Source organism: Dunckerocampus dactyliophorus, chromosome 4, assembly GCF_027744805.1.
Source record: "Dunckerocampus dactyliophorus isolate RoL2022-P2 chromosome 4, RoL_Ddac_1.1, whole genome shotgun sequence".
Lineage (NCBI taxonomy): Eukaryota > Metazoa > Chordata > Actinopteri > Syngnathiformes > Syngnathidae > Dunckerocampus > Dunckerocampus dactyliophorus.
This window is the reverse complement of record NC_072822.1, coordinates 5,551,910-5,579,818: the sequence shown is the minus strand read 5'-3', so window position 1 is coordinate 5,579,818 and position 27,909 is coordinate 5,551,910. Positions and strand designations below refer to the sequence as shown.

The 27,909-nt window shown below is 42.6% G+C and overlaps 5 protein-coding genes across 6 annotated transcripts; 4 read left to right on the top strand and 1 right to left on the bottom strand.

Annotated features, from left to right (window-relative positions):
• The first annotated feature begins 1,579 nt into the window (after positions 1–1,579).
• LOC129179408 (protamine-like) lies at positions 1,580–2,318 on the top strand. Its single transcript, XM_054772613.1, has one exon. It carries the CDS (start codon positions 1,704–1,706, stop codon positions 2,316–2,318), a length of 615 nt encoding a protein of 204 aa, XP_054628588.1. The 5' UTR covers positions 1,580–1,703.
• Positions 2,319–2,750: 432 nt separating this feature from the next.
• On the top strand, positions 2,751–3,728 carry LOC129179407 (protamine-like protein). Its single transcript, XM_054772610.1, has 2 exons — positions 2,751–2,807; positions 3,109–3,728. The coding sequence occupies exons 1-2, from the start codon at positions 2,751–2,753 to the stop codon at positions 3,673–3,675; spliced, it is 624 nt and encodes a 207-aa protein (XP_054628585.1). The 3' UTR covers positions 3,676–3,728.
• Positions 3,729–4,848: 1,120 nt separating this feature from the next.
• LOC129179829 (macrophage-expressed gene 1 protein-like) lies at positions 4,849–7,737 on the top strand. Its single transcript, XM_054773582.1, has 2 exons — positions 4,849–5,317; positions 5,443–7,737. Exons 1-2 carry the CDS (start codon positions 4,871–4,873, stop codon positions 7,090–7,092), a joined length of 2,097 nt encoding a protein of 698 aa, XP_054629557.1. The 5' UTR covers positions 4,849–4,870; the 3' UTR covers positions 7,093–7,737.
• A 367-nt stretch (positions 7,738–8,104) lies between these two features.
• prf1.5 (perforin 1.5) lies at positions 8,105–12,859 on the top strand. Of its 2 annotated transcripts, XM_054773583.1 has the most exons (5): positions 8,105–8,384; positions 8,553–8,828; positions 8,938–9,209; positions 9,464–9,605; positions 9,694–12,853. In XM_054773583.1, exons 2-5 carry the CDS (start codon positions 8,559–8,561, stop codon positions 10,579–10,581), a joined length of 1,572 nt encoding a protein of 523 aa, XP_054629558.1. In that variant the 5' UTR covers positions 8,105–8,384; positions 8,553–8,558; the 3' UTR covers positions 10,582–12,853. The 2 variants fall into 2 exon arrangements, with proteins under 2 accessions (XP_054629558.1, XP_054629560.1); XM_054773585.1 differs by lacking the exon at positions 8,105–8,384 and having other exon boundaries at positions 8,650–9,054; positions 9,694–12,859.
• smarcad1a (SWI/SNF-related, matrix-associated actin-dependent regulator of chromatin, subfamily a, containing DEAD/H box 1 a) lies at positions 10,821–27,093 on the bottom strand. Its single transcript, XM_054773581.1, is given in 23 exon segments — positions 10,821–11,836; positions 13,394–13,503; positions 13,578–13,760; positions 13,880–13,998; positions 14,079–14,267; positions 15,226–15,341; positions 15,415–15,532; positions 16,428–16,523; positions 16,947–17,078; positions 17,152–17,287; positions 17,371–17,446; positions 17,576–17,635; positions 17,826–17,925; positions 18,784–18,874; positions 18,968–19,164; positions 19,970–20,642; positions 20,644–20,798; positions 23,428–23,544; positions 23,687–23,781; positions 23,907–23,973; positions 24,234–24,348; positions 24,434–24,539; positions 26,701–27,093. Coding segments are annotated over 23 exon segments (3,216 nt in total). The 5' UTR covers positions 26,804–27,093; the 3' UTR covers positions 10,821–11,774.
• Positions 27,094–27,909: the final 816 nt, after the last annotated feature.

Below are 27,909 nucleotides of genomic sequence, written 5' to 3'. Positions count from 1 at the left end.
GACGAGGGCCCTCAGTCATGAGGGATGCCCGCTGCAACGTCTGCACGTAAGCATCCGCCGTTTGACGACCCTGCACCACCTGAAGCTCCAGTGTTCCACTGAATGAAAAAGCACCCCAGATCATGATGGACACCCCTCCACTGTGCCGGGTAGAAAACATCTCACCTTTCAATGTCTCATGCTTGATGCTCCCTGGCAAAGTCTAAACGGACAGTTTTGTGGCGTTGAAGAGGACGAGGTCTTTGAATTCGTTTTTTGTTTTTTAAACCCTTTTCCCGCAGATGCCGTCTGATGGTTATTGCGCTGCGGTCGGCACCAGTAAGGGCCTTAATGTGGGTCGAAGAACACCCTGTGTCTTGATGGACAGCCAATCGGATCCTTCGACTCAGCGCATGTGTGATTTTTTTGGGTCTACCACTTGACTTTTTTGTTCCATAATGCCCAGGATCTTTCAAAAAATGTAGAATGACTGTCTTACTGCGCCCAACCTCAGCAGCAATGGCACGCTGCGAGAGGCCTTGCTCATGCAGCTCCACAATCAGACCACGTTCAAAAAGAGAAAGCTTCTTATCTTCAGCCATCAGGAGGGCACGACAGTGTGAATGCCTGACAGAAAATGAACATTTTGAGCAGATTTTGGCTTTTATAGCCTGTGGTCTTAAACTTTTGATCAGGTGATAAACAACCTATTTCAGTTTTTTTTGTTTTTATTTAAATTACAAGTTCCAAATGTTTTTTGTTGCACTCCCCCTTCTTGCTTTTGTATATTTTAGCTCTACTTAAAACCTCATTAAGATCCAAATGTGCAAAATTAAAATTCTAGCAATTTTTCAACTGGTCTTGAGCTTTTGATCAATATATTAAAAAACTAACATGCATCAAGATGATGTACGGCTGAATGCTGCTGTCCATTTCACACATTTTACATGAAGTAACCTCCATTTAGAGGGACACATTCAAATATATTTCATTTATTTACTAAAGACATCACTTTTGGAGACCAATGTGTTGCAAGTAGAAATGCCATTCTGTTTCCTCGTGCTCTTACTGTAATTCTTTACCAAAAAAAAGCAACAAAAACACTATTTAGGGCACAGTCGAACCTAACCGTCGTAAATTTGAAGACATTTTAAATTGCACGAAATTAGGTGAGGGGTGAACGCTTATTATTTTAGTGTACTGTATATTAAAGGAATCCCATAGAGTTCAACTTTTTGACAAAATTAAAAAACACTTTGTTCAAATGACTTTGCATTGCAGCAAGCGAACTAGCGTTTTTCTTTAGACTACAGGAAGTCATCTTAACTATATTTAATTGATAAAAATAAAATGTCACCTTGCTACAGGTATATTCAGAGACATTAGCGTGTGATGACGTGGCGAGAGCTAAATCCGCGTCACTGGTGTCTGCGCGTAATTACGCATCATACTTTGACCCCAAGGCTTGACTGTCTCTTAAAACCTCAACGTACAGAGGGGTCAAATTCAGCTCAGTCTTATGAAATGCTTTTCTCCAAATCTACTGAACAGTTTATGAGTTCATTTTAAAGGAGTTTTCCTGGAAAAAAATTAAGAGGTCTGGCATGGTGTCGGGGTTTAGACTCCAAGGTTCTCACGAGGACTTGACACTGGAGAACCATAAAGACAATCAGACTAACCAAGCTGTCTCAGTCTGAACTCACCCGAATCCAGGACAAGGCACAATGTCCACTACGAAATCTCCGAGGAGGCGGCGATCCAGATCCAGGAAGAGAGGGGGGGCCGTGGTGTCCAACCTCATCCTGAACGCCATCTCATACGGGGGCCCGTCGGGCGTGACCCTGGTGGGCCTGAAGCGGGTCCTGAAGGCCAATGGCTACGACGTGGTCAGGAACAGAACCAGGATTCGCCTCGCCCTCCGTAGACTGGTGGCCAGGAAATACATCGTCCGCACCAGTGGCGCGGGAGGCCGTGGCGCCTTCAGGCTCAACTTCTACCGACGGGGTGGCCGCTACAGAATGAGGAGGCGGCGGCGCAGGAGGAGATATGGAAGGCGCAGGAGGAGGAGAAGGGGGAGGAGGAGGAGGAGGAGGAGGACCCGAAGGAGAAGGGTCAGGAGGAGCCGCTATAGAAGGAGACGCAGGAGGGCCACCCCTGGAAGGAGAAGGAGAAGGAGGAGAAGATCTGTCAGGAGAAGACGGAGATCTGTCAGGAGGAGGAGGAGGAGAAGGTACCCTAGGCGTCGCAGGAGGCTGAGGAGGGTCAGACGCAGGAGGGGCAGGTCCACCCGCAGGTTCCGCAGAAGGAGAAGGAGGAGAAGGAGGCTGAGCAGGATTTAAAGACTCTTACTATATTTCCTTACATACTCTACCATATTTACTCAGTTTGCTCTCCTATGAACCTGTCCTACAATCATGTAACATGTCCCTTTATATTCTCTAGAAACTAATGTGTGCATAATAAAACCTTTATAGACATCTTTCTTGACTTTATTCAACGCACATTTAGTGCCAATATATTTTATGCAACTTCTCAGCAAAATACCAAACAATGGGATGACATGACACGAGAACTGAATAGTGCAGAAACATGTTTTGAGCCAAATATTATATACACCTCATGAATTGAAAATGGTTTATTTGAACTATACTGCATGATTTGTGTTCAGCTGGATAATAGGACATTTTAAAGTTACGACATTCCTCCAAGATTCACACATTCAGATAAACCGCCGAACAAGAAATGATCAGTGACATGTGTACCGTGTCGTAATGGTGACGACGTTCGTTGAACTCTACGCCGTCTCAATTTATGCGTCACGGCTGCAGGTGCGTAATTACGCATCACACTTTGTCCCAAAGCCGCAAGTCTCTCTAAAACCTGCACGTACAGAGACATGAGACCCCACTAAACCTTATGAAATACCTTTTGTAAACACAGTCAACATTTTATGATTACATTTTAAAAGATAGCTTACCTGCAAGAAGTTGAGAGAGACGCGTTGTGGTGTTGGAGCTCAAACGACACGGTTCTCATCAGGACTTCAAAAAGACTACCTGTACAAGAAGGCCCGACATCACTCCGACAAGTTTTTAGTTGAACATCACTCCCCTGATTTCAACGCAAGAGGCACACCCCACAATGTCGGTGACGCTTTCAACCTTTTCTCCAAGGAGATCCAGGAAGAGGAAAGTCCCCACGGTGTCCACCCTCATCCTGAACGCCGTTTCCTCGTACGGGGGCCCGCGCGGCGTGTCCCTGGTAGCCCTCAAGAAGGTGCTGAAGGCCAGCGGCTACGACGTAATCAGGAACAGAGCCAGGATCCGCCTCACTCTCCGGAAGCTGGTGATGCAGAAATACATCCTGCGCACCAGGGGAAAAGGAGCATCTGGATCCTTCAAGATCAACCGCAAACCGCCGGCTGGTCGCAGGGGGAGGGGGGCGAGGAAGGGCAGGAGGAGGAAAAGGGGAAGGAGGAGGAAGGCCAGAGAGGGGAGAAGCAAGACCAGGAGGAGTCGCTCCAGGAAGAGACGCAGAAGTGCCACTCCTGGGAGAAAGAGGTCAGCCAAGAGGAGGAGGAGAAGGGCCCCGAGAAGAAGAGCCAGGAAAGCCAGGAGGGTCAGACGCAAGAGTGTTAAACCCACCAAGACCCGCAGGAGGAGGAGGAGGAGAAGGAGGAGGACGAGCAGGGTGTAAAACGTGACCCCCAAAGAAGGTCCAGGCATCCTTGAAAGCACATGGACTATGTATTAATGAAGCTATATTGTGTCTATATGCTATCTTTCCTTCTACGACAAAGAGTACAAATCCTGCTATTGCAGTACTTCTTTTCCTTATTGTCCATGTTGTGTTAACAATAAAACTATTTTAACTGCTAAATCCTTTATTATTCTTATTTTCACATTGTTATTGTTTCAGTAAAAATGTGCTAGTCCTGCGTCGTTCATAAGCACTATGAAATAGAGCAGACCTCCACCAAGGAAGTCTTAGAATGTATGGCGGATGAAACATAGTTGATCAGAATTCAAGCTTCTAAACAGTATTCGGTTCACCACCTGAAGATATCAGTTCGATCACAGATGCATCGAAGAGCATTTTCTAAAATTGAAATGGTTCTATGATTAATTTCTCCAGGTAACACTAATGAAACACATCTTAACGGTTACACATCGCCATCTAGTGGGAGATTGACTGGCCTGCAAGATTGAAATGCCCAGTTTCTTTGCTGTCAAGCTAACTGAAACCTTTCACCCGACTCCCATTTTTGACAAAGCATTTTTTTGAGGTTACATGCATTTTTTAGTCTGTATTAAGATGATTAACCCACATTTCTTTGCTTGAGTGAGCCAAAACATCAGTTGGTGTTTAAACAATAACCATGTGGAGTGATGATGGCATGTTGCCTTTGACTTGTACACAGTGTTTGCTTTCACATTCAGGCCTGGGCTAGTTTGGGGAATTTCTATGGTTTCGTCTGGTAGCAGAAAAGCTCATGTGACATCTGCGTAGCGTGCTAAGATGCTTCCCCTTCTTTCAGGCTTTACTTTTACTTCTGCATTTAGAGGTCATTGATAAGAGGAAGTCATCTGTAATGAATGCTTCCCTAATACACTTTGTCCTATTTTCGTCTTTGTAAAGATGTGGGATTAAATACCCTTATGATCCTTGTTATCCAAGAATATTCACCTAATCTGAATAAGTAGTGTTAATACTCTATTGGACTTGAAAGTAGAACCAAACCAAACCAAACCAAACCAAACCAAAAGCAGAACCTAAATCACCAAGCACCAGTTTCCCCAACAATAACTTCCCCTCTTGTCATATGATTGGGAGGTGCTCCTCTTGAACCTTTTATTCAGTAATATTTGCTTACATTTCAGACACATTAAAGATGAAGGCACCAGTGACTCTCCTGGTGCTCTCTCTTCATCTTTGCCTGTCAATTCCGGTCAGCCGTCCCAGCAACTGGTTGAGACAGTGTCGAGCCTCCACCAACCTCTCCATCACAGCACTAGAGGTGCTACCAGGCGGAGGCTGGGATAACCTAAGGAACATCGATATGGGTCGGGTCATGAATCTCAGCTACTTTCAGTGCCAGACCACCGAGGATGGGCTCTACCTCATCCCAGATGAGGTGTTTGTTATACCCCACAAAGAGACGGGAGTGGAGACCAACTCTGAGATAATCAGTTCCTGGCAGGTGCAGCAAAGCTCGACGGCTCGCAGCATAAATGCTGAAGCGTCTTTCTTTTCTCTGTTGAATGGGAAATACTCCTCTGAGAACCAGAGAATAAAGATCCATCAGGTCCAAGACTCTTCAAACGCAACCAGAGTACAGGTAAGTCTTTATAAATCAACACCACCGCAGGCAAGTTTGCCTCCAAGGACTTCTTCCGTTTTCGTTAGCCACAATGCTGTAAAAGCTATACAAAAATATTCTAACATGTTTTATTTCACTCTAAGGTTCGCAATCACATCTACACCATTAAGGCTTTTCCGGACTTCAGCCTAGACGCACGTTTTTCTCAGCAAGCAAGGGAGATAGCGGACGCAATAGAAAACAACCAAACAAGGAATGCAGACTACCTCTCAGAGAAGATGGTCCTGAACTACGGGACACATGTCATCACCAGTGTTGACGCCGGGGCTTCTTTGGTGCAGGAGGACTACCTCCGCTCCTCGTATGTGTCGGACGGCGTGTTGGAAAGTTCTGGCATAAAAGCCTTGGCTGGCCTGAACTTTTTCGATAAGCTCAAGTTTGACATAAGCAGCCAAAACAGCCAACAGAGCTCATCGCTTCAGACGTATCAGTCTAATATTCAGTATTCCCTCATTAAAAGCCATGGCGGTGCACCTTTCTATCCAGGCATCACTCTGCAGAAGTGGCAGGAAAGCACCAGAAATAACCTGGTTGCTATTGATCGGTTAGGATTAGCCCTCCACTACTTTATAAATGAAAAAGCTTTCCCTGACCTGCCACAGCCGACCGTTGACAAGGTGGCTAAACTAGTGGGTAAGGCCATCGAGTGCTACTACAAGGTCAACACTCGTCCTGGCTGTGTCGACGTCAACTCCCAGAACTTCAACTTCCAAGCCAACATAGATGACGCTTCCTGCGAGGGCCCAGCTACAAACCTCAGTTTTGGCGGTATCTACCAGGAGTGCATTCCCACCTCCCAAAATACAGGACCGCTGTGCGACGCCTTGGCCCAGAAAAATCCTGATACAGGTGCCTTTTCCTGTCAGCCACCTTACTCGCCCACCCTACTGAGATCAGAAGTGAGACAGCAAGCTTACACCGTGTACGAATGTCACGACGAGAGCTATCGATGTGGGATCTTTCACCTGTCCCATTGCCATCGCCAAGTGTGTCAAGACAACACTTATGTACGCTCGGCTCGCATCAACACCTTCTGGTGTTCGATCAATGGCAAAGCTCCGGAGAACTCTGGGTATCTGTTTGGGGGCGTTTATGGCCCCTCCCAAGTGAACCCCATCACCAACTCAAAAAGGTGCCCATCAAACTTCCTTCCACTAAAGTTTCTCTCAGATGGCCAAGTGATCTGTGTGAGTAAGGACTATGAACTTGGCACCAAAAATTCTGTACCATTCGGGGGCTTCTTCAGCTGTCAGTCAAGCAACCCCATGGGCGGGCAACAACGTCAGTGCCCGCCCAAGTTCAGTCAACATCTTGCTGCAGTCAGTGATGGCTGTGAAGTCCTCTACTGTGTCCAGTCAGGACGGTTCACAGGCGGGCAGTTGCTTCCAATCAACCTCCCTCCTTTCACCAGAGCACCACTTGTAAGCTTGCAAGTGACCAACACGGTCATGGTGATGACAGAGGGCGAAAAAAGCTGGGTTAGAGTCGGACAGACCAAGACGTGGAAACTGGCCAAAGAGGAAGATGTTCAGAAGATTTTCAAAAGCCTTAACGCAGACCAGAGCCAGATGTCCAGCGGGGAAAAGGCAGGGGTAGCATTTGGAGTCATGGGCATGATGGCACTGGTGCTTGTGGGAGTAGTGTTCTTGGTGAAAAGAAGACGACAGCCGTTTGGGATGATGGTGAGACGAGGTTACACAGAAATACGCCAACAAGAGGTTGAGCGAGAATGAAGGGGAAGGCGAGAGACTGGCAGAGGACGCTTGAAATATTAAGTGACAGTTGTGGCCTGATATTTCCTTCTATATTTTTAAAAAGGTTCGTATTAAATAAGCTGTACATTCTGAAATGGAGAATTTCAGTGTAAATTACATTTCAATAGCATAATTTAGACTCTAAACAGAGCACTGATAAGGAAACCAAAACAACTGCATATATTTACTAACAGAATATGCTTACGCCACCAAAGGTTATGATTGTTGGGTCTTTGTAGTGACCCACAGTGAAGATGTTGCATGCTTAGCCATTTTCTTGAAAATGTGTAACCTCTGACAATCCAACTTTTTATTGCTATAAAGTGTATATCATACCTGACGGTAAAAGGACAAATTGCATGAATGTCAATGTTGTTGCACTATTTTAACTAAGGGACTATATGACTTACATTGAAATAAATGGCTTTTAAATTCAATCCGAGGCTTGCTCTGTCATAAGTATATAAAAAAAATCTTCAAAGTTGAAGTGGATTTAGTTATTGCAATTACCCTTTCTGTGATATTCATTGTAGTGCAATGCTGGATTAGTTGTTTTAAAAATATGCATGCATGAAAATAACTTTAATAAGATGACAAAATCTTAATTTGCAGAAATTGAGTGTTGAGAGACATGTTTATCTTCTGTGGGTTTGCGAAGAAAAAACAGCCTAGAATCTAACCACATGTATAAATATACATTGGCTTAAGCGACCTTCATGGTTATGGTAAGACTATCAGCACACAGACAGACGGGCTCAGACACTGTATGAACAAAAGCGTGCACGCACATACACACACGCACAGTCACCACAGGACTATCCCTCTCGCACGCAGCCATCCATTTCCGGTAAATGTGCAGTTACCCATCTTGCGCTTACAAGAATAAAAGAACCACCCTCCCCCACACATGCACATACACAGCTGCGAGGGACTAGAGGGAGATCTTGAACATGAAAACAAACCGGCTCACGCAGAAGAAATTGGAACAGCTTCAAGGGGTGAGAGACAGAGCGAGAGAGAGAGAGAGAGAGAGAGAGAGAGAGAGAGAGAGAGAGAGAGAAAAGGGACAGAAAAACAAAAAGCCCTGAGCCATGAAGTCCCTCCTTGGTGTTTTTCAAACAACGGACCACAGACAAAAGTGAGGCATCAGCTGGAATCTCGGTCAGTCTGCAGCTTTATGTCCAGCAGGACCTTTATAGGGTGGCACCCTCGACACTTCAGAGGAATTTCTGCACTATTTTCACTGAAGGAAGGATAAGACACAATCTGAGGTAGGTGTGGACAGTCCCTTCAAGTGTTTTTCACAAATGCGGCAGGATTACATGCTCCAGTTCTTCAAGCAAAACCGTGGAAATGTATTCAGATGTACAAATAAACCAAGAGTAAATCCTTGCAAGAAAGGCTTCATTGAATATGCTGCTTGTTCACCCTGCATTTAGGTAACCATGCCATCCAAAGGATTCCATACAAGCAGCTTTGTCTTGTTGGCGTTGGCATTGCCACTCATTTTGGAGTTCAGCAGGGTCCGGGCCTGTCGGCTTGGCTCTGTGACAGAGTGCCAAAAAGCTGCCTTCATCCCTGGCTACAATCTGGCAGGGGAGGGTTTTGACGTGGTCCGGATGCGTCGAACAGGGGCGTATGTCATTAATGTCAAAGCTCATCTGACTGACAACCACACATGCACACTGTGTCCAAACCGCTTTCACGAAGGACAGGTGACATAAAAAAAAAAACAAAACAAAAACTATACCTGCAAATTAATGCATCTTATTGTTGTGAGCTCCTGCTTCCCCCTTGTTATTTCCACATTTTTATCGTCCTCAGATTCAGAGACTCCCAGCTGCTGTGCTTGACTGGCGCCCCTTCAGTCGATGCAGCAAGCAGCTTTCTAGTGCCCTACACCACTCGGTCGACTCGCTGTTACGCAGCTCCAGCTCACTGGTGAACAACAACTGGGGTGTGGGCTTGAACCTTGATAACATTGGAAAGGCACTTTTGGGAGGGAGCCGCTCAGAGTTGGCTAAGTTTGCTCGATCGCAGCACAGCGTGGACAAGGCCACTTTTGCCATCCATGAAATCAGTTGTACCTACTACAGGTAAATGAGAATGGGCAGATGAAAGGGGCCTCAAAACATGAACCATGCTTATTTCTCCACACAATAGTGACAAAAGCCAAGCAACACTTTCCATGACACCTAAAACCATAGTTCACAGTTGGTGGGAAAACCCAAATTACTGTGTGTACTACCAAGCAAAAGTTCAGCAAACAGGTTTCCAAGCAGTCCTAATCAACCTGATTTACAACAACAATCTGAATATACTGACCTCCATGTGCCTTTTATCATTTCAGCTACAGAGTCGCTGACCACCCCCAGCTGAGCGCAGAGTTCACAAAACATCTGAAGAGACTCCCGCAGAGCCTAAACACATCCCAGAACAGAGCCCTGTACAGACGGCTCATCGACACCTATGGAACACACTACATACACCAGGTCAGATCCTGATAAGGTCTTGGACTGTGTTGATTTGTGACAAGTACCTTTGATCAGCAATTAAATAATTCTTGATTCTATTTCCGAGGTTCAACTTGGCGGCAAGGTGAGGCGAATCACGGCCTTCAGGACCTGCCTAGCCACACTAAAGGGGTTTTCAGAGTCGGAGATCAAAAACTGCCTGAATGCTGAACTCCGCATGGCCTTGGGATTCCTCCCTGCTAATGCATCCTACTCCAACAAATGTGACGACCTCTTGAAGGGCAACATGAGCATGGGCTTCTATCAGGGCTTCATGACCCATAAGATTGAAGTTATTGGAGGGGAGAAGTATTTTCCGGACATCCTCTACCAGCAGGACCCTTCCGAGGCATACCACAGTTGGATGAACAGCCTTCAAAACAATCCAGATGTGGTTTCTTATGGGATTTTCCCCCTGCACCATCTGGTGGAGGATTCGCAGATCAGCACAAACCTGAGAGCAACCATCTCACAGTACATCCAGGAGAACAGGCTGCAGGAGGACCACCTTGGTTTCAAGAACTGCTCCCCGACTCCCAACCTGGACCATAACTGCTGTCCCCTGCGGGCTGGCCGAGGGACACTCAAACTGGAAATCCACAGAGCGGCTGGCCTCAGAGCAGACACCTTCACCAAAACTGATGCCTTTGTGAAGATCTTCTACAACGGCATGTACGAGGAGACGGAGACTGTTATAGACAACAATGACCCCGTGTGGAACGCCACCTATTACTTTGGCTCGGTGGAGCTGGGGCAGGAGTTGAGGTTTGAAGTGTGGGATAGAGACGTTCTGTACAACGATGTGGCGGGCAGATGCCTCGTCTTTCCTGAGCGAGGAACTCATTCTCTGAGCTGTCAGCTGAGCAAAGGAGTTCTGTACTTTTCCTACACTATTACGTGTGACGCTCACTTGACAGGCTTCAGCTGTGGACGCTACTCCCCCAATGCAGAGTAGATGACTTGATGGTAGTTTCTTATTTCAGTAGTAGATTGAGATAGTTGGTTTTCTTGAAATAGAATGACACCTCACCACGTACCAGCACTTCCTGACCTTACCTTATGAGAGACTTTTTTTTCCATGGTAATTCCTACAAAGGGCTAGTTTTCATATCTTGTACTGTACATTAGACTTAGCTTGACATGAACATTTATAAGCTTACCATATATATATATATATATATAATCAGTATATTTGTGATAGATATAGCTGAAAACATGGTTTCAAATGCTTAAATTCTCTTTTCAAAACTCCCAATGAAGCTATTATGGATTGTGGTTTGAATATACAGTTACACAACCATCTGTGCATTTATTTAATTAAAAGTGTTTTATTAAACTCAAATGAACACATAAAAAGACAAAAACTCTTATTTGAAATGCCTTACAAAAGAGTAACACTTACCACACATTAGTCATCAATCATACAGTAGTCTACGTCAATGTAGCAGCTGCTTCCTAGACTCATCAATATCGTTGACCAATGCATCAGGGGCATCAAGAAGAAATTAAGAACAACAACCTGCAAAAATGCATTATCCTTCAGGACAACTTTTGCTTTGTTCAATATCACAATAACACCGGAAGCAGTGGTTCTCTGTTTTACAAGAAACTACATGTTAAATATGTTTTTTTGTAAGTTTTTGTACATTGACTCTACCTCCTCTTGCTAATAGCATTTGACAAAAGAAGCCTTTTCTTGGTCTTGGCTTTTCTTAGTTATTTTGGAAGACATAGACCGACAATACGTATTCGCAAGGTCTTGCTTTTCTTGATATACTGTATATAGTATAAGCTCTCATTCCTTCGCCAACACATACATCTAGTCCTGTTTGACTGAAGTCAAAATCATGAAGCAATGGTTTGTGCTGTTTATCAAGTTTCAGCACCTCGCTACAATTTTGCATGACTATCAGTCTGAAAGTGAAAGCTTGAGGCCCTTGTATGCTCTGAGGAGAAAACAATGGAAAGGCACACTGTTTAGTGCTTCAACACTGGTTATCTTCATCATACAGCAAAAGGTGGGTATTTCCAAAACAGGCACAGGTCAGTGTCAGTTTTGTCAAAATTCAAGCCTGCCCAGGATCACAGATGCCAGTGAAATATTCCCCCTTCGCCCACTCAAGTCATTTAGTTTCACGTGTTTGAATATCACAGTCCCAGTGAAGCTTTGAGCAAAGATGCCATGTCTTCAGGTATGGTCCCCGCACCACCTAAAAAAAACATGAACTTTTCAATCTTTTTATATGTCTACGTCACAAAGTTCGCAAGTAGCCTGAAACATGTAGGAACTGAAATGAATAAAATATGTCTTTGGTACTCTTTATAGCATTACACATCACGGTATTTAGCTGCAGATTTCAAACCTTTTATTTGCCCTTATGATTGTAACTATTATTTCAATTGCATTTTAGGCACAGCTCTCAAATGACTGAATCTTTTATCAGTAACATATTTTCTCAGACAGTATCCAGGTGCATTTACTGGATTTACTCAATTGCAGAGAGCAGTAGGTGCCTATCAGGGTTTCCGCTACATTTAACTGATTGTGGCGCACCGCCACACCTTGAAAATAGTGTGAAATAATATATTGTATGAATGGATATACAGTATATGTTATATAGATATATACATATATAGCCTATTATTTACACACATATTGAGATTGATATTAGTTTGAAAACAATTAAAAATAACATAAAAATGTTTCACTGCACTTTATTTTGATAAAGAAAATTTGGATTTGGATTTTTGATGAACATGCACATGCATGTGTGACCAGATTAAAGTACGCAGTCCGTCCTGCGTTGATGTTCACTTTGTTCGTCATTATCGAGAGAATGAAAAATAGTCTGCAAAATGTGTCGTCAATTGGCGACAGCTTTAAGCCTATATATGCCAGCGTGCGTGATCGCTCAAGTTTTAATCTTATTTGACTTTCTGGCATCTTTGTTCACTCACTGCCTCTCTGGGGGCAGTTAACGAGCTCGTTTTTGTCCCACGGGCGAGCTTCAAGTGACTATCACGTTCATGGGGTAATGCTAACTTGTTTTTTTAAGTGTCACTTAATCTTGCACTCTTGTTATCATTGTAATACTTATGGCTTGTCTTTAAAACACTAGTTGTGTGTCTAAGTTGTTCAACATAAACACATAGTGTGTCCGGCTTTAAGATAGTGACCGTATCACAGGGGGTCTCCAACAGGTAGCTCGAATGCTAGCAGTAGGTCAGCAGCTGATGCCGAGCAGTTCACCAAAGAATACTTGCTCTCAGCAACTTTGCCATTAAATTCACAGTTTTGCAATGTTCTCAGTTCATGTCTGCTGCTTGTTGGAAAAAGTTAAATAAGCTCATAAATAAATAAGTCATCAAAATTGTTATTGTCATAATTTAAAAAAAATTGCAGATGCAGCAGTGGCACGCCACAGCGGCAGCAATCCGCCCTCCCATGCAGCCCACCACCACAACTTGTAAAAATTCTAGAGGAAAACCCTGGGTTCCTATTATCAATATAAGGTGATTACTAGAGAGCCGGTCTTTATGCTTTATTCATACAAATGATATTATGCTTAATAATACTATAAGGTAATATATCATTGTATTGGAGGCATTTCTTTTTTCATTTGGACAACACATCCAGCGTGAGGGGAGGCCACTATTTGAGGAAATATGGTATTTGCAAACATCCGGTGCAACGTAGATATTAGCTGGGCTTTACCATAAAAATAAGAGGTGAAAAATGAGTGTGATGTGTGTGCATGGATCCCTACTCTGTTCAGCAGCCGTCATGTCCTGCTCCAGTTTGAGCTTCCTTTGGCCCAGCTGCAGTATATCGTCCTCGATGCTGCCCTTACTGATCATCTTAATGACCCGCACAGTCCTGTCACAAATACGACGGGCGCATTTAGTGTTGGTCTACCTACCAACGGTGGGTAAAAAAATGCTTCATTGTACCTGGTTTGGCCCACACGGTGACACCGGTCCTCGGCCTGCTTGTCGTTGTAGGGGTTCCAGTCAATGTCGTGTAAAATAACGACGTTGGCGGACGTGAGATTGATGCCGAGGCCACCGGCACGGGTTGACAGCAGAAATATAAATATATCGCGGTCCGTGTTGAACTCGTCAATCAGAACAATCCTGCGGGACAAAAGGCATCATTCAACATATTGTCTAAAACCAGTCATCTCCAAAAATAGTATTTTTAAGGAATTAAACAGTTCTGAAGCGCAAATGCTTTGACTGCCTGTCAAGCTGACCTGTCCGCTATTGGTGTACATCCATCCAGTCTCACATAACGATGATTGAGATGCTTCAGCAGTACCTCCACAATGTCCAGCATCATGGTGAACTGACTGAACAGCACAACCCGATCACCCTGCAGGGATAAAACAAACATTCGCTGTAACCTAAATCACAAATGGGGCACACAGTTGTACTCAACTATGTGCGGCTAACCTTCTCTTTGAGTGACGCCAGCATTTCTGTGAGCCAGTGGAACTTCCCAGAGTCAAGGAGCAGATGGTTCTCTAACTGGTAGGAGCTGATGGACAAGTACTGCTGGCACAGACGATGCAGCTCAAAGTCCGACATCACCTCCATGTCCTCCTGGATCAACGCGGCGTCTGCATCAACGTGAGTTGGCTCCTGAGTAAGAGGAGAGCATATTATTGGGTCAAATGAATAAGAACTTCACTGATCCCTATACAGTGATCCCTGGTTTATTGCGGTTAATTGGTTCCATACTGACCGCGATAAGTGAATTTCCGCAACGTAGGATGCAATATTAGACAAAATATAGCATAGAAAACCGGTTTACGATGTTTTAAAAACATTTTTTAACATTAGAGCACTCTAGACATGAAACAACACCCATGTAGTCACCTTTACATTTTTATTACCCAATATAGTAGATATAATCAGAGAAAATAATACATATAGAAAATAACAGACTCACACATTAGCAGTTCCTTGTACACCTGGATGGTGTACATCCTGTGGTGGCTACTGTCTCAATGTTGTGTAATGGCGGCTTTAAATTGCTCTACACTCGTATTACCCAATACAGCAGGTGTAAGAGTAAATAAGCCATTTAAGATGTAAATAAAATTCCTGCCCGTGTGTGTCACAGTAAATGTGTTCCCTTGCGGACCTTAATGGCAGGTGGACAGATGTGTACAAGACAGAGTTTAGTTCAGAGTTCAGAGTTTAGTTTGTCGTGTGTTATGGCCCCAACAATAGCACGCATTGTTATTATAATTATTATGCTATTATTATGTTGAGAGATAATTTAAACCTTTTTAACACCGACACCTAGTGGCCAACGTAGAATACAGTAGGCCTACTACATTCACAATTACGTTTCTTCTGCCTTGTATTTGTATTTTAGTTCATTTGACCTTTTTTATGCTTAAAAATGCTTAATTTTGGCCAAAAATAACTACAATTTGCTAAAGAATGCATATTTTCTGCTAATAATAGGCCGCATTCAACCATGAAACGGCAATCATTTATTAATTAATTACTTTGTGAAAAACCACAATAGAGGGCATGATGTTCGAACCCACGATGTAGCGAGGGACGACTGTATAAGACCTTTACTAACCTTGAGCATGAGTTTGCTCATGGCCTTGAGCTTCTCCGTGGTGTAGTATTGCCGATGAAGCAATGGATGGTTGGCCATCTTCCTTAACTGCATAATTACGTTACTCAACTCGCGCTCTGCGAGGAAACAAAGAAGTCAGAACGGCCTGATTAAACTTCTGCCACACAAGACGTGGTAAATATAGCTTACTCTCGCCGCTGGTGGAAGCCTTGAACTTTTTCAAGAGACTCTGGTAGAGAACCTGTTGCTTCTCACTCATGGGGCAGAACTCCACCTTCTCCTCCTTGGCAGGCAGCTGCTTGAGGACCTGCAAATGGTACAACTACAATGAAAACACTACCTCCTGGACATTGTATGGAAGCCCGTTTCCGCCACTGAAGGGAAAAAAAATATCACAATGGTAAGTCATAATTATGAGATAGAAAAGTCATAATTATGAGATAAAGTCAAAATTATGAGATACAAACTACCATGTGACAAAGGTTCCAGTGAGGGTGGTGGCAGATGTGCAGTTTGTATCTCATAATTTTGACTTTTTATGTCATAATTATGACTCATAATTATGACTTTCCTACATCACAATTCCAACTTTTTTATCTCATTATTATAACTTTGCTATTGTAAAAAAAGACTGTTTTAGTGGTGCCCGTTCTTTATTCCTTTAAGTCAGTGGTTCTCAATTATGTTTTTTGTTCTCAAAAATGTTTTCCCGCCGCCCCAACCATGTAAAATACTACTGAGAAACTGATAATACTGTATCTATTTATTCGTCTGTCCTGTACAGACTGAACTCAAAACTGAAACCAGGAAAATCCAACATGGAGAGCTGTGAAGCATACAAGCATATGTATTGTCAATGTTATGTAGTCAAATTGCATCTCGAGTACAATAAATTTGTACATGTTGGCAGGTCTGCACTAATATTGGACCCCCCCATTGCGTGAGTAATCTGCGTATTTATCACTTGTTCAATCTAATTTCAACTTTTACTATCTCATAATTCTGACTCATAATTATTACCATTGGGATTTTTTTTTCTTTCAGTGGCAGAAATCCAATTGGGGTTAATTTAGCGATATCTTTGTTGTAATATGATTCATTTAAGATAACACTGTGAAATTTGATTTAAAAAAAAAAGAAAAAAAGACTGACACTCAAAAACAACTCAGCTTTGGTTGTTAAAGCAAAAATTATTGACTTACCTCATTCTTAACTCTTCTGAGGATGAAGGGTTTCATGATGCGTTTGGCCTGAGAGATGCGATCTTTCTCAAAACGACTCTGCTCCTCGTGCGATTTCTACAGAGAACGTGTGTTATTGCACAATATGGTTACATGAGGCAGCAAGCATGTCGTCGTTTACCAGTACGATTTCACACTTCATCTGTGCTATATTTGTTATCATTCTGCAAAGGTATAAAATTTATTTTTACATTCCTTCTTGTACAGACTTCATGTGTACCTCACATTGTGGCATTATTGTGGTCTGTATATGAAGGGGGTTGTACAATTTGATACAACATTTTCAGGACAAATCATGGGTTAACTTATTTTTACACTTGTGAGCTAATGTGAAAAATGAACACTGCCTGTACAAGTAATGACGTGTTTTATTTCCCATGGGGAAAATGTTTCTGAATAGGAACAAGTCAGGTCATAAGCTCCAATGTAAATCCTAACCTGCTTTAAAATGACAAAAAAGGCTCACATACAAAAACATACCAAAGAAAACATTTTGGAGAGCTGTGTGGTGGAGCTGGAGAACAGTGACGGCATGATGAAGTTGAGGAGTGACATCAGCTCTAAGAGGTTGTTCTGTAAAGGAGTGCCAGTAAGCAGCAAGCGATGCTTGGCCTGAGTGGAAAAGAGAACAGTATCATGTGATGATGGCAGTTAGGGCAGGGGTATCACACAACACTCATCTCACATTGATAGACATGAGGTGGCGATAGCGCAGCGATTTCATGTTCTTCAGCATGTGGCCTTCATCAAAGATGGCGTACGTGACGTGCAGCTTGCGGAACAGACCACGGTCGTTGTCGTTACCGATGACAAAGTTGTACCTGTGGATGGCAACGGGAACACACAGGGTGAAACAGAGTCGAAACCCAAGGTGGGTATCGAATGCGCCCGATGAGATGCTCACGTGGTGACGACGACGTTAAATTCAAGGTCTCCATTGAGGATGTCGTGCTTGAGGTAGCGACGGTCCTCCACAGATCCTACACACGACACCAAGACACGCATTTATGCCTCAAAATAGCGACAATGCTTCACAGAGAACACATGCACATATTGGTGAATGGTTTTTGGATAGGAAAAAGAAGGAAAAAAAGAACTAAGCACCCTACCACAATAAACTATGACTTTCAGACTCGGACACCACATTTTCAGCTCTCTGACCCAGTTATCTGGAGAAGAGGAAAAAGATATGCGTTATATTACTTCTCAACAATACATTCTAAAAGAGCCAAAACAAGCTCCAGGCATATTTTAGATGTCACACTTCAGCCATTTGGTTAAATTAAGAGGTAGACTAAACCCCAGAAACCTTCCGGATAATTAATGTGTGCATGTTTAGTGGGGGGGTGTGTGTTTTACCGAGTGTAGAAGCAGGCACAGCGATGAGGTGAGGACCCTCTATTCCATTCTGGAGTAACTGGGCAAGGAAGGCAATAGCCTGGATGGTTTTCCCCAAACCCTGAGAGAGAAACAATGAGAGGATTATTGAGAGAGGCAGCCACATTATCATTATGAACAAGTCAAAAACCTAACACAAGAACTTTTAGCGGGTTGAACCCAGTGACGTCCAGTGAGGTTCACGGCTTCTGGGGCACTAACTCATGCTTTAAGTGTGGCAGCTTGTACAGCTTGTCCCACCTAATGATTTTTCTCTGCAGTTTTTTGTCTGATCAGCAAAAATTCTGTGAATTATACTTGAAATGATTGTACTTGTACCGAAAATACATTTATAACAGATGAGTGGCAAGTAGTAATAGTTCTTTTATGTTCCCATTATGCTTAACATTTTTTCACAATGACTCCCCTGTTCTCATGTCACTGTCTCAAAAACTTTTTGCAGTTATATTTTTGTTTTGATTTTTGGCAGTGGTTTCAGCAGCAAACTGGATTAATCCAAGTACCCAAATCAATTACGCCCCCACTGCCTCAATATGTCATAACATAACATCGGAATGAATTTGATTCCCCAAAATTGAAAACTTCATTTGAGAGGATACATCTGTAACATAAGTTGTTTAATCATGCCCAGCACAGATAAGCCTTCATATTACATTTTTTGGAGGTGCACGTCACGCGACGCAAGAGTGTTTGCCTCAACGAGCCGGTGTAGCATATGCTGGTGTGTCAACACAGGTTTCAGAGACTGAACTCTGCAAATGAAACCGTCGAAATGCAACAAAATGCATATTTGTACAGCAGCAAAGCGTATTCAAGCGTCAAATTGCGCTTGGAATACAAAAAAGTGCATACATGTTGGCGAGTCAGCAAAATGGACATAAAGTAGATTGATGCAATGTCCTCCCTTATAGATTCTCACCATCTCATCAGCGAGGATACCGCTCAGTTGGTGCTCGTGCAGAAGCAGCAGCCACCTTAGACCAATGAGCTGATAAGGTTTCAGCTGCAGCCTGAATGACAAATGCGAGACATGCGAGGAACAACAATCACAACCCCAAATCGCTCTGAGAATATTATGACTATTACAAATCCGTGCTACTGACTGGTTATTGAGAAAGCTGGGCTGTTTCACGGCCCCCGTCCCGCTCCTCATCACCCCCGTGACCTGCTTGACCATCTTGGAGGAAATGGTCTCGCAACTGCACATGAGCCTCTGCACGATGGTGCGCTCCTTAAGAACCACTTTGCAGCCCAGCAGCAGGTCCTCCGACAGCCCGTTGTCCTTGTGGATGAGTTCGGTCTAAGAGCGAAGGAAAAGTTGCTTTAATTTTGGGGGAAGTATTTCTCAAATAGAATGTCAGTGCTGTCAAAGCAAGAAAATTTATGGTTTAGTGCAACAAATGAGGTTTCTAACCCTGATGACTGTAAAATGGGAGGAAGGTTTTGGTAATTTATAGGAATGATCTGATCATTTGCGGGGAAAAATAAAAATCCACAAACTACTAAAATATTTTTTTTAATTGAAAACTTATATTTGAACAGGTGAGGTTAATTGGTGACTCTAAATTGTCCATAGGTATGAATGTGAGTGTGAATGGTTGTTTGTCTATATGTGCCCTGCGATTGGCTGGCGACCAGTCCAGGGTGTACCCCACCTGTCGCCCGAAGTCAGCTGGGATAGGCTCCAGCATGCCCCCGCGACCCTAATGAGGAGGAAGCGGTATAGAAAATGGATGGATGGATGGATGGATATTTGAACAGTGCTTTTATCAGCCATTTTTATGGTACAACAATAAAAAGAATGTGGAATAAAATAAACAATTTCAATGTCACTGAAAATTTATGTACTTTTGGCTGGGTGAATGGATAGATCCAATACATTTAAACCGGTAAAATCAGTGCAGTGTGCATGGGACTACCTGATGCCTGCCTACTTTCAACTAACTTAATATGAAATATGCTTGTTTTAACCACGTTTACTGTGGTGACTTAACTTCTGTGTTACAAAGGAAACATTTTCTCTTTGATCATGTGAATTCCCATACTGTATATTCTTCTGCAGTCCAGAACTGAAACGTTACCAAGACAACCACAAGGTTTCTCACCAGGCTTATCCAGTTTTTAAAGGGCCGCAGCTGCACTATCTTCATGGCTTTCTTAACAGAGCAACCAGAAATCAGAGCCAGCTCGTCAATTGTAGATTCCTGAAAGAAGAGGAGGACCTGCTCCTTCATGTCTCCCGAGCTTTTAGATGTTTTCAACTCTTCGTCTGAGTTGTCGAATTCGCTGCTGTCATCGTCCTCTTCATCCTCGGAACTGAAGTGCTCATCTGAGGCGCGGGCTTTCTTCTTCCTCTCAACCGCTTGCTTCTGGGCTATAATTGTCCCACTGGTAAACCTGGGCAGCATTTGGGCAGCAGAGGAGGAGGAGGAGGAGGAGGAGGAAGCGGACGGCTTCTGAGAGATAGAGGTAGTTGTCCTTACTAACCAAGAGGACAGGAAGGAAGTATCGCTTGTGTTTATGGACTGTTCTTCATCTTTCTCGTCTGAAAAGTCATCACTGTCCACTGTAACTTCTGAATCGTCCTCTGACTGACTCACATCCCTGAAGTCTTTGGAATTCTTAGCATTGGTCTTGCTTTTACTTTTGTCCGAACTCCAGCGTTGGTGCAATGTGGTTTGCGACTTGTCTTTGCTGCTCTTTGCTTGGCGGGACTTCTTCGGCGCGTAGTCAGGCGAGCTGATGCTGGCGCTATCTGCATGTTGTTCACAAAAATTACAGACCATCAGCATGAGAGGGAACTGGACACAACAGATGTAGATACAAGAAAGACAACATGGGAGATGTGTCCAAACCTGGGTCAGAGAACATTTTCAGAACCTGGAGAGCTTCATCGACATTCCAGTCGTGTTCCTGCAGCACCATGCGTAGCTCCTACATTAACACAAAATAGGATTCTTGTGTTAACCGTCATTTGACTGGGCTGTAGCCATTTTCAAGTATAGTCATATAGAAAATATTAATTTTCACAAAGTCTGCTGCCTCAATTTTTATGATGGCAATTTGCATATATAAATGAATGGTAATTAACTGCAAAGTCCCTCTTTGTCATGAAAATGAACTTGCCCCACCCCAAAACAGAAACATTACTGCATTTTTTCCCTGCCACAAAAGAGCCAGCTGACATGTTAGTGATTCCTCAGTGTAGGATAACATTGTTTTAACTTGCTAGCTGAGTGAGTAAATATTTATTACAAACAGATTTTAGAGAAACAGTTTTATTGATTGATGTATTAACTAAGTGCCTTAATATAAGTACATTGGAGAAATAACTTATATTGATTACCGTAATCCATTAATTGAGTGAGTAAGTAGTTTATAGAAATGCTTTATTAAACAATTAGCTGAGTAGATGAACAACTGTTTAAGTATGTCAAACAGAAATAGTGTGAGCTCACACAGTGTACAATCACCCAAAGCCAGCTGGACCAGCAGCCTGATATGGGTACAAAAACATAGTCAAAGTACCGTAGGCCTTGAGACAGACGGGTATAAGTATGTGCTGTTTGTGCAGGAAAAGTGTCAACGAGTCAGCGAAGGCTCTGACTATCACTTGCTGGCGTCACACAAGCTTCGTCAAAGAATCCGGGACACAGTTATCTTGTGAGACACTGGAGCCGATCGTCTGAGGAATACAATTATAAAAACGAAGAGGGGACAAACGATCGGGGCGGACTCTCTCTCCTTCTGGTCAGGAAGCCACAGGAGGACATTCGGAGAGACAGCTAGCCCGAATGGGAAATTATTCTGTCTGATTTATTTTTCAATAGATTTTGTAAATCTAATACCAGTGTGTGAGTCGTCTTTCCTTCTCATAATTGGAGATTAACAAACACGTAAGGGGAGGTGAAAAAGTGGTCCTTTTGAGCTTCAGTAGGTTGCGGAGAATTTCTTCACCAGCACTGAAAAAAAATGTTTTTTCCTGTTAACCATGGTTACCTGCAAGGAAACACATGCAGTCATCATTGCTTAGCACAAATGGGGCCTCACAGGCAAGGATATTGCTCCTAATAGGATGGCACCTACACCAAGCATTTAACAGATCATTAAGAACTTGAAGGAGAGAGGTTCAATTGTTGAGAAGAAGGCTTCAGGGCACCCAAGAACGCCCAGCAAGTGTCGGAACTGTCTCCGAAAGTTGATTTAGCTTCGGGATCGAGCCACCACCAATGCAGCGCTTGCTCAGGAATGGGAGCAGGCAGGTGGTAGTGCATCTGCATGCACAGTGAGGCGAAGACATTTGGACTTTTGCCTGGTATCAAGAAGGGCGCATACAAGCCACTTCTCTCCAGGAAAGACATGAGGAACAGACTGGTATTTTACAAAAGATCCTGGTACTGGACTCCTGAAGACTGAGGTAAAACCATTTTCTCTGATGAATCCCCTTTGTGATTGTTTGGAGCCGAAAAAAGCTTGTCCAGAGAAGAAAAGGTGAGCGCTACCATCATGTCCTTCGTCATGCCAACAGTAAAGCATCCTGAAATCCTTCATGCGTGAGGTTGCTTCTCAGGCAAGGGAGTGGGCTTACTCACAATTCTGCCCAAGACGACACCCATGAATAAACAATGGTACCAAAACAGCCTCCGAAAGCAACTTCTCCCAACAATCCAAGAACAGTTTAGTGACGAACAATGTCTCTTCTAGAGGCAAAAGTGACAGCTAAGTGGCTTGGGGAATAACATAGTAAATTCTGGAAAAAATCTAAAAACACTAAAGCAGCAAACGAATACTTGTCATATTTCCAAAACGTCTGGCCCCGACTTTAGTACATTGGAATCTCTCAAGTCAATGGCTCAGAATTCAGCAAAAAATTTGACAAAATTACACCTCTCATTTGAACTGCTGTCACAAGACGAGCAACAACGGATTAACTTGGGGGTTTGCCTTTTCTTTTGTTTTTTTCCTTATTTTGTGACACTCATTACTAAAGAACGGGCAGCCTCAACAAGGCCAGAAGAGAGCAATACAAACAAGTGGGTTGCACCGTGGCCTAGTGGTTAGCATGTTGGCCACAAAGTTAGGGGATTGGGAAGATCCGGGTTAAAATCTCTGTCGGGCGTTTGCATGTTTTCCCAATGCGTGTGGGTTTTTTCCTCCCACATTCCAAAAACATGCATGTTAGGTTAACTGGCGAATCTAAATTGTCCATAGGTATGAATGTCAGAGTGACAGAGTGAATGGTTGTTTGTCTATATGTGCCCTGCGATTGACTGGCGACCCTACCTCTCGCCCGAAGTCAGCTGGGATAGGGTCCAGCATACCCACGACCCTAGTGAGGATGAGCGGCACAGAAGATGGATGGAGGAATACATACAGGAAGTTGCATTCAAAGCAGTGTTCTAATACTTGTGTCCAATGTCAACATGCATGATGTGTTGAAAATGTTTTTAAAACGTTTTATAGTGGTTAACTTCTTTTTACACGTAATGCAACAATGTTAAAATATTGAACATTGTGTTCAACTTTCAACGTTACACTGTAGAGTGCAAAGTCCTTTTATTACCTCCTTGTCTTGATCGGGAAACCTTTTCTGCAGCTTTCTGACCATTGCCTCCTTTTTCTCCCAACTTGGTCCATCCACTTTGCAGTCATCATCATCGTCGTCATCCTCCTCAGATGCCTTTTGGTTTCAATACCAGCAAGACAAACACAAAAGTAACTCATTACATGAAAGCCAAAATTACTGAGACAGGTTATTAAAGTCAACATACAGTATGTCCCCGTCCCCATCCCCATTTTGCGGCTCTTTTTAAAGATCTCACCACTGATTGTCTCCTTCTTTTGTTGGGTTGAGCATCTGTGCTGTTCTCTGAGCTGCCGGATCCATCCTGCTTTCTCTTCCTGACACAATCTGGGTCTGAAAACAATGTCAAATATGGACCACGGATTAGACAGATAAACTGCTTTATTGGCTGGCTGTCCAACTACAATACGTGTAGTTCAAGAGTTGCTGTATTGGGTTACATTTCACTGGATTCATACCTTTATCACCAGACATCAGCAGACATGCAGCAACAGCTCCATCCAATGTGCTGGTACTGCCAAGAACCTGACAATGTGGTGAAGTATCATGAAACACTCATCTGATATTCAGTGGAGGAGAATGGGCGTCTCTGCATTCACTTTATGCTGGCCACAATAAGGTGACACAATTTACCCAAGGGGAGGCTGAGGGCAAAGTGGAGACTGCGGAGTTCAACACTACAGCGTCCACAGCTGTAGAGCGCTTTTTTTTTGTAGAAAGTCCTCTCAGTATGCTAAAGATATTGCTAAAGAATGTAAATGAAAACGGAGCATTTTTCAACTCACCTCTAAGAGCTTCTGCCTTGACAACTGAGGGAACATCTGGGCCAGTTCTGACATTTTTTCCTCCACTTCATTCTCATTCTCTGTGACACTTTGAGATGATTTCTCTACAGGAGCCCTGAAAAATCACAGCACAGGTTAATAAGCAGTAGGAACGTAAAACCAAATACTTTCATTATTTTTCCATTTTGGTTGACGCCAACCGAGAGTGTCTCCTTGGCTGATCGTCGTCAGACAGCTCAATAACCTCATCAAAAACCACCCCTCTGGTATGGGACTTTGATGACGATTTGGCAGGTGTCATATTACCTGGAGAGCAACAATAAGTCAAATGGAAACATGTAAATTGGAGGAAATATGTCAGGATGTTTGAATATATGACTTTGTATTACTACAGCCGGGGGCCATTTGCGTCACACACACAGCTTGTTTTATATTGGCCCGCAGCACATTCTAGAAATTAAACAATAAAAAAACTAACAATGAAAAAGAAAAAACAAAAAGGTATAATAATAATGTGCTAATAATAATGTACTTTGTCACCTACAACACAAAGGTAACAATGTTTGTTTTGCCTGAAATACATATAAATCGTTTAAGTTTTTTTTTTTTTTTTTTTTTTTTAAACAAAATGAAGTATCAAAACGGTCCCCGCATCCGCCGACTTTTTCATACATATAAGGCCCTTGGTGGAAAAAGTTTGGACACCCCAGCTGTGGAAAAAATAATGTATGAATATCAATGCTGCTCCCATCACTGACCCATCTGAGGGTCTAATAATAAAAATAAGCAAATACTCCTTACCCGGATTTAGAAGACTGACTTGTTTAAAGTGGGAATATCAAATTTTTTCAGTAATTTTTGAGAAGCTGACATTTTTTGTCATATAAAAAGAGAGATCTGGGTTTGCATGTTCTCCCTGTGCCCGCCTGGATTTTCTCCGGTGTGTTAGGTTAAATCAGTGGTGTCCAAAGTGCGGCCCGTGGGCCACTTGCGGCCCACAGCACATTCTAAAAATGTAATTTAACAAGGAAACGTAAAAAAAACCCAACAGCAGCAGCAAAAATGGGAAAATCTCTCAAAAGTCAAAATATTAAAAAGCGTTGCAATCTAGCAAGGAAAAAAAAGCCATAATTTCACAAGAATAAAATAATGAGGAAAAATGTCATTTTAGTAGCATGACGTTGAAATATTAAACAAATTTTTTTTTAATAAAAAATGAATAAAATGTAATTTTTGGAAACTTGTGGGAAAATTTATAACATGGGAATAAATTGAAAATATTAGGAGAAGCAAATATATAAGAAGAAAGTTGAAATATTTGGAAAATTATATAAAAAAAATCAACAGCAGAAATTTTTGTCAAAATATTTAGAGAAAAAAATAGTTTTCTAATGAGAAAAGTTGCAATTTTACGAGAATAAACTGGTAATATGAGGAAAGATAGCATTTTAGTAACAATGTTGAAATAAAGAAAAAATACATAAAAAAGATAAAAAATAATATGGGAATGAAGTTACAATTATGAGAAGAAAATTTACAAGAGGAAAGCTGAAATTAAATAGTTGGAAAATAATTTTTTTTTTGGAAAAAACAGCTGTAATTTTTCAGGAATAAAGTCAAAATATTAACAAAACATAATCGAATGAAGAACAAAAGTCACAATTTTACAAGAATAAACTTTTATTATTATGGAAAAAAACGGTATTTTTAGTAGCATTTCACCTATAGTACAAAAGGTGAAATTCAGTTGTTCTTGAGCATATATATAGCTTCTTAGCATGTCTCTGTGTTGGTTTGCAAAATATCAAAGTGGGCCTTGCATCCTTTCATTTTTCAGGATGTGGCCCTCACTAGAAAAAGTTTGCACACCCCCGGGTTAAATGTAGACTCTAAATAGTCCATAGATGTCAATGTGAGTGTGTGCATATACAGGTCGTTCTCGGTTTACAACATTTTCGACCCAAACTGTTTGGTTCGTAAATAGGAGACTCATGGGAGAACTAGTGGAAGATGAGCAAGGACATCAAAGTGACGGAACTCTTTCACATACTGAGAACCTCTTGTATGTGTTCTGTGATTGGCTGGCGACTACGTGTATCCCGCCTCTCATCCCCAAAATCAGCTGGGATTGGGTCCAGCTCACCCGTCACCCATATAAGGACAAGCGGTATAGCAAATGGATGCATGGATGGGACAAATGTGTGTGGCCTTCTTAAGGGTTAACTGACGTCAATGTAACAAACGCTGCACTGTTACGTCAAAAGCAATATGTACATGTCTCGTTGACATAGAAAACACATTAAATTATGAGGTTTGTCATACATTATCAGTTTATCAACACTAGAGGCTAAAACAGTCGTCATTCAAATGTACAATGCACAAGGCATGCTAACAATGCGGGCGGGAGCTACAGCTAATTGTAGCATTTTTTACACATCTGGCTAGCAGCTCAGGCAAGCTGGCTTACCTGGCTTGTTCTCCTTCTCAGACTCCGGGCTTTTGGGGCCGCGTTCCTGCAATTTGACGGATGTCTTGTGAAAACGAAAGCGTTCCAAGTTAAACTGGCTCATGTTGCCGTGCTATCTCATTCCTGCCAGTGGAAGCCTTTTGTCCCGGCTAGAAGATGTCTAGGGCTTTTAGCCCCGGTGCAGTGAGACTCAGCGTGCTAGCCGACGTAATACACGGACGACAGTTCAAACTGTCGACCGTGCGAGAAAGACAACAATGTCGGATGCTTTGAGAAGCCAGTGGAAAGATTTGATACTCAATTGAGCGACAATAACTATAGGCTTATTACGAAATGAGGCGGCTGGAGGCCTACTACGCCAGCCGGTTTCCCGCGAACGCAGCCGCTGTGCACTAGTATGCAAATGAGTGATGATTCTTCAATGATGCGCCCTGCCATTGGACGAAACACCGGAACTTGGAAATCAGCCAAGATGATTCCCTGTTTTCACTTCCGGTTTGGATCCACAGTTGTTATCGTACGGAGGTAAAATAGTAAAGTGTAAAAAAGTGTATCTGATAAAGTATAAAAGAGTAATTCTGCGCGAGCATATTATGCGGAACATAATTTGCCACACGCACTTATGTGACAAAGCTAATCAATATTGTGCACAATTTCACACGTGACAGGCCTCAACATTAGGTACATCTGCTGTCAAAGATCTTTAGAAAGACAATACTACTCAATCAAACCTGTATTAATTGAATTTTTTGATGTACCTGTATATACAGTATATATGTTTTGACTACCTGTAATACAGCAACGTACGACAGAGATTTTCTTTTATTGTAATGCTGAATCGCCAGTATTGTCCACTAGATGTCCCCCTCCCCCCAGATGAGCGAAAACCACTGTGGTGAACACAAGCAGGCAGACGCATCCTGATTTCAGTGGTGAAATGAGCTGGAGTGCTGGTTCTCAAACTTGGCTCATTAAGTAGCATCTAAAAATGGCAAGCGTAGGTGGCAAAAACGGGGGTAAGTACTAGCAAAGGAAAATGTTCTTTAGATAAAAAGTCGAAATTATGAGATCAAAAGTCACATAATTATAAGATAAAAAGTCAAAATTACGGGCGAATTCATTTGGCACCCGGCACACGCAAAGTTTGCATCTCGTAATTTTGGCTTTTTATCTCATAATCTAGACCTTTTATCTCGTAATTTTGACTTT

Coding starts and splice junctions, on each gene's coding strand:
- LOC129179407 (XM_054772610.1), top strand. CDS start 2,751: ATGGTGACGACGTTCGTTGAACTCTACGCCGTCTCAATTTATGCGTCA. Junction 2,808..3,108: donor TTTATGCGTCACGGCTGCAG/GTGCGTAATTAC, acceptor TCAACGCAAGAG/GCACACCCCACAATGTCGGT.
- prf1.5 (XM_054773583.1), top strand. CDS start 8,559: ATGCCATCCAAAGGATTCCATACAAGCAGCTTTGTCTTGTTGGCGTTG. Junction 9,210..9,463: donor ATCAGTTGTACCTACTACAG/GTAAATGAGAAT, acceptor TTATCATTTCAG/CTACAGAGTCGCTGACCACC. Junction 9,606..9,693: donor GAACACACTACATACACCAG/GTCAGATCCTGA, acceptor TCTATTTCCGAG/GTTCAACTTGGCGGCAAGGT.
- LOC129179408 (XM_054772613.1), top strand. CDS start 1,704: ATGTCCACTACGAAATCTCCGAGGAGGCGGCGATCCAGATCCAGGAAG.
- LOC129179829 (XM_054773582.1), top strand. CDS start 4,871: ATGAAGGCACCAGTGACTCTCCTGGTGCTCTCTCTTCATCTTTGCCTG. Junction 5,318..5,442: donor CAAACGCAACCAGAGTACAG/GTAAGTCTTTAT, acceptor TTTCACTCTAAG/GTTCGCAATCACATCTACAC.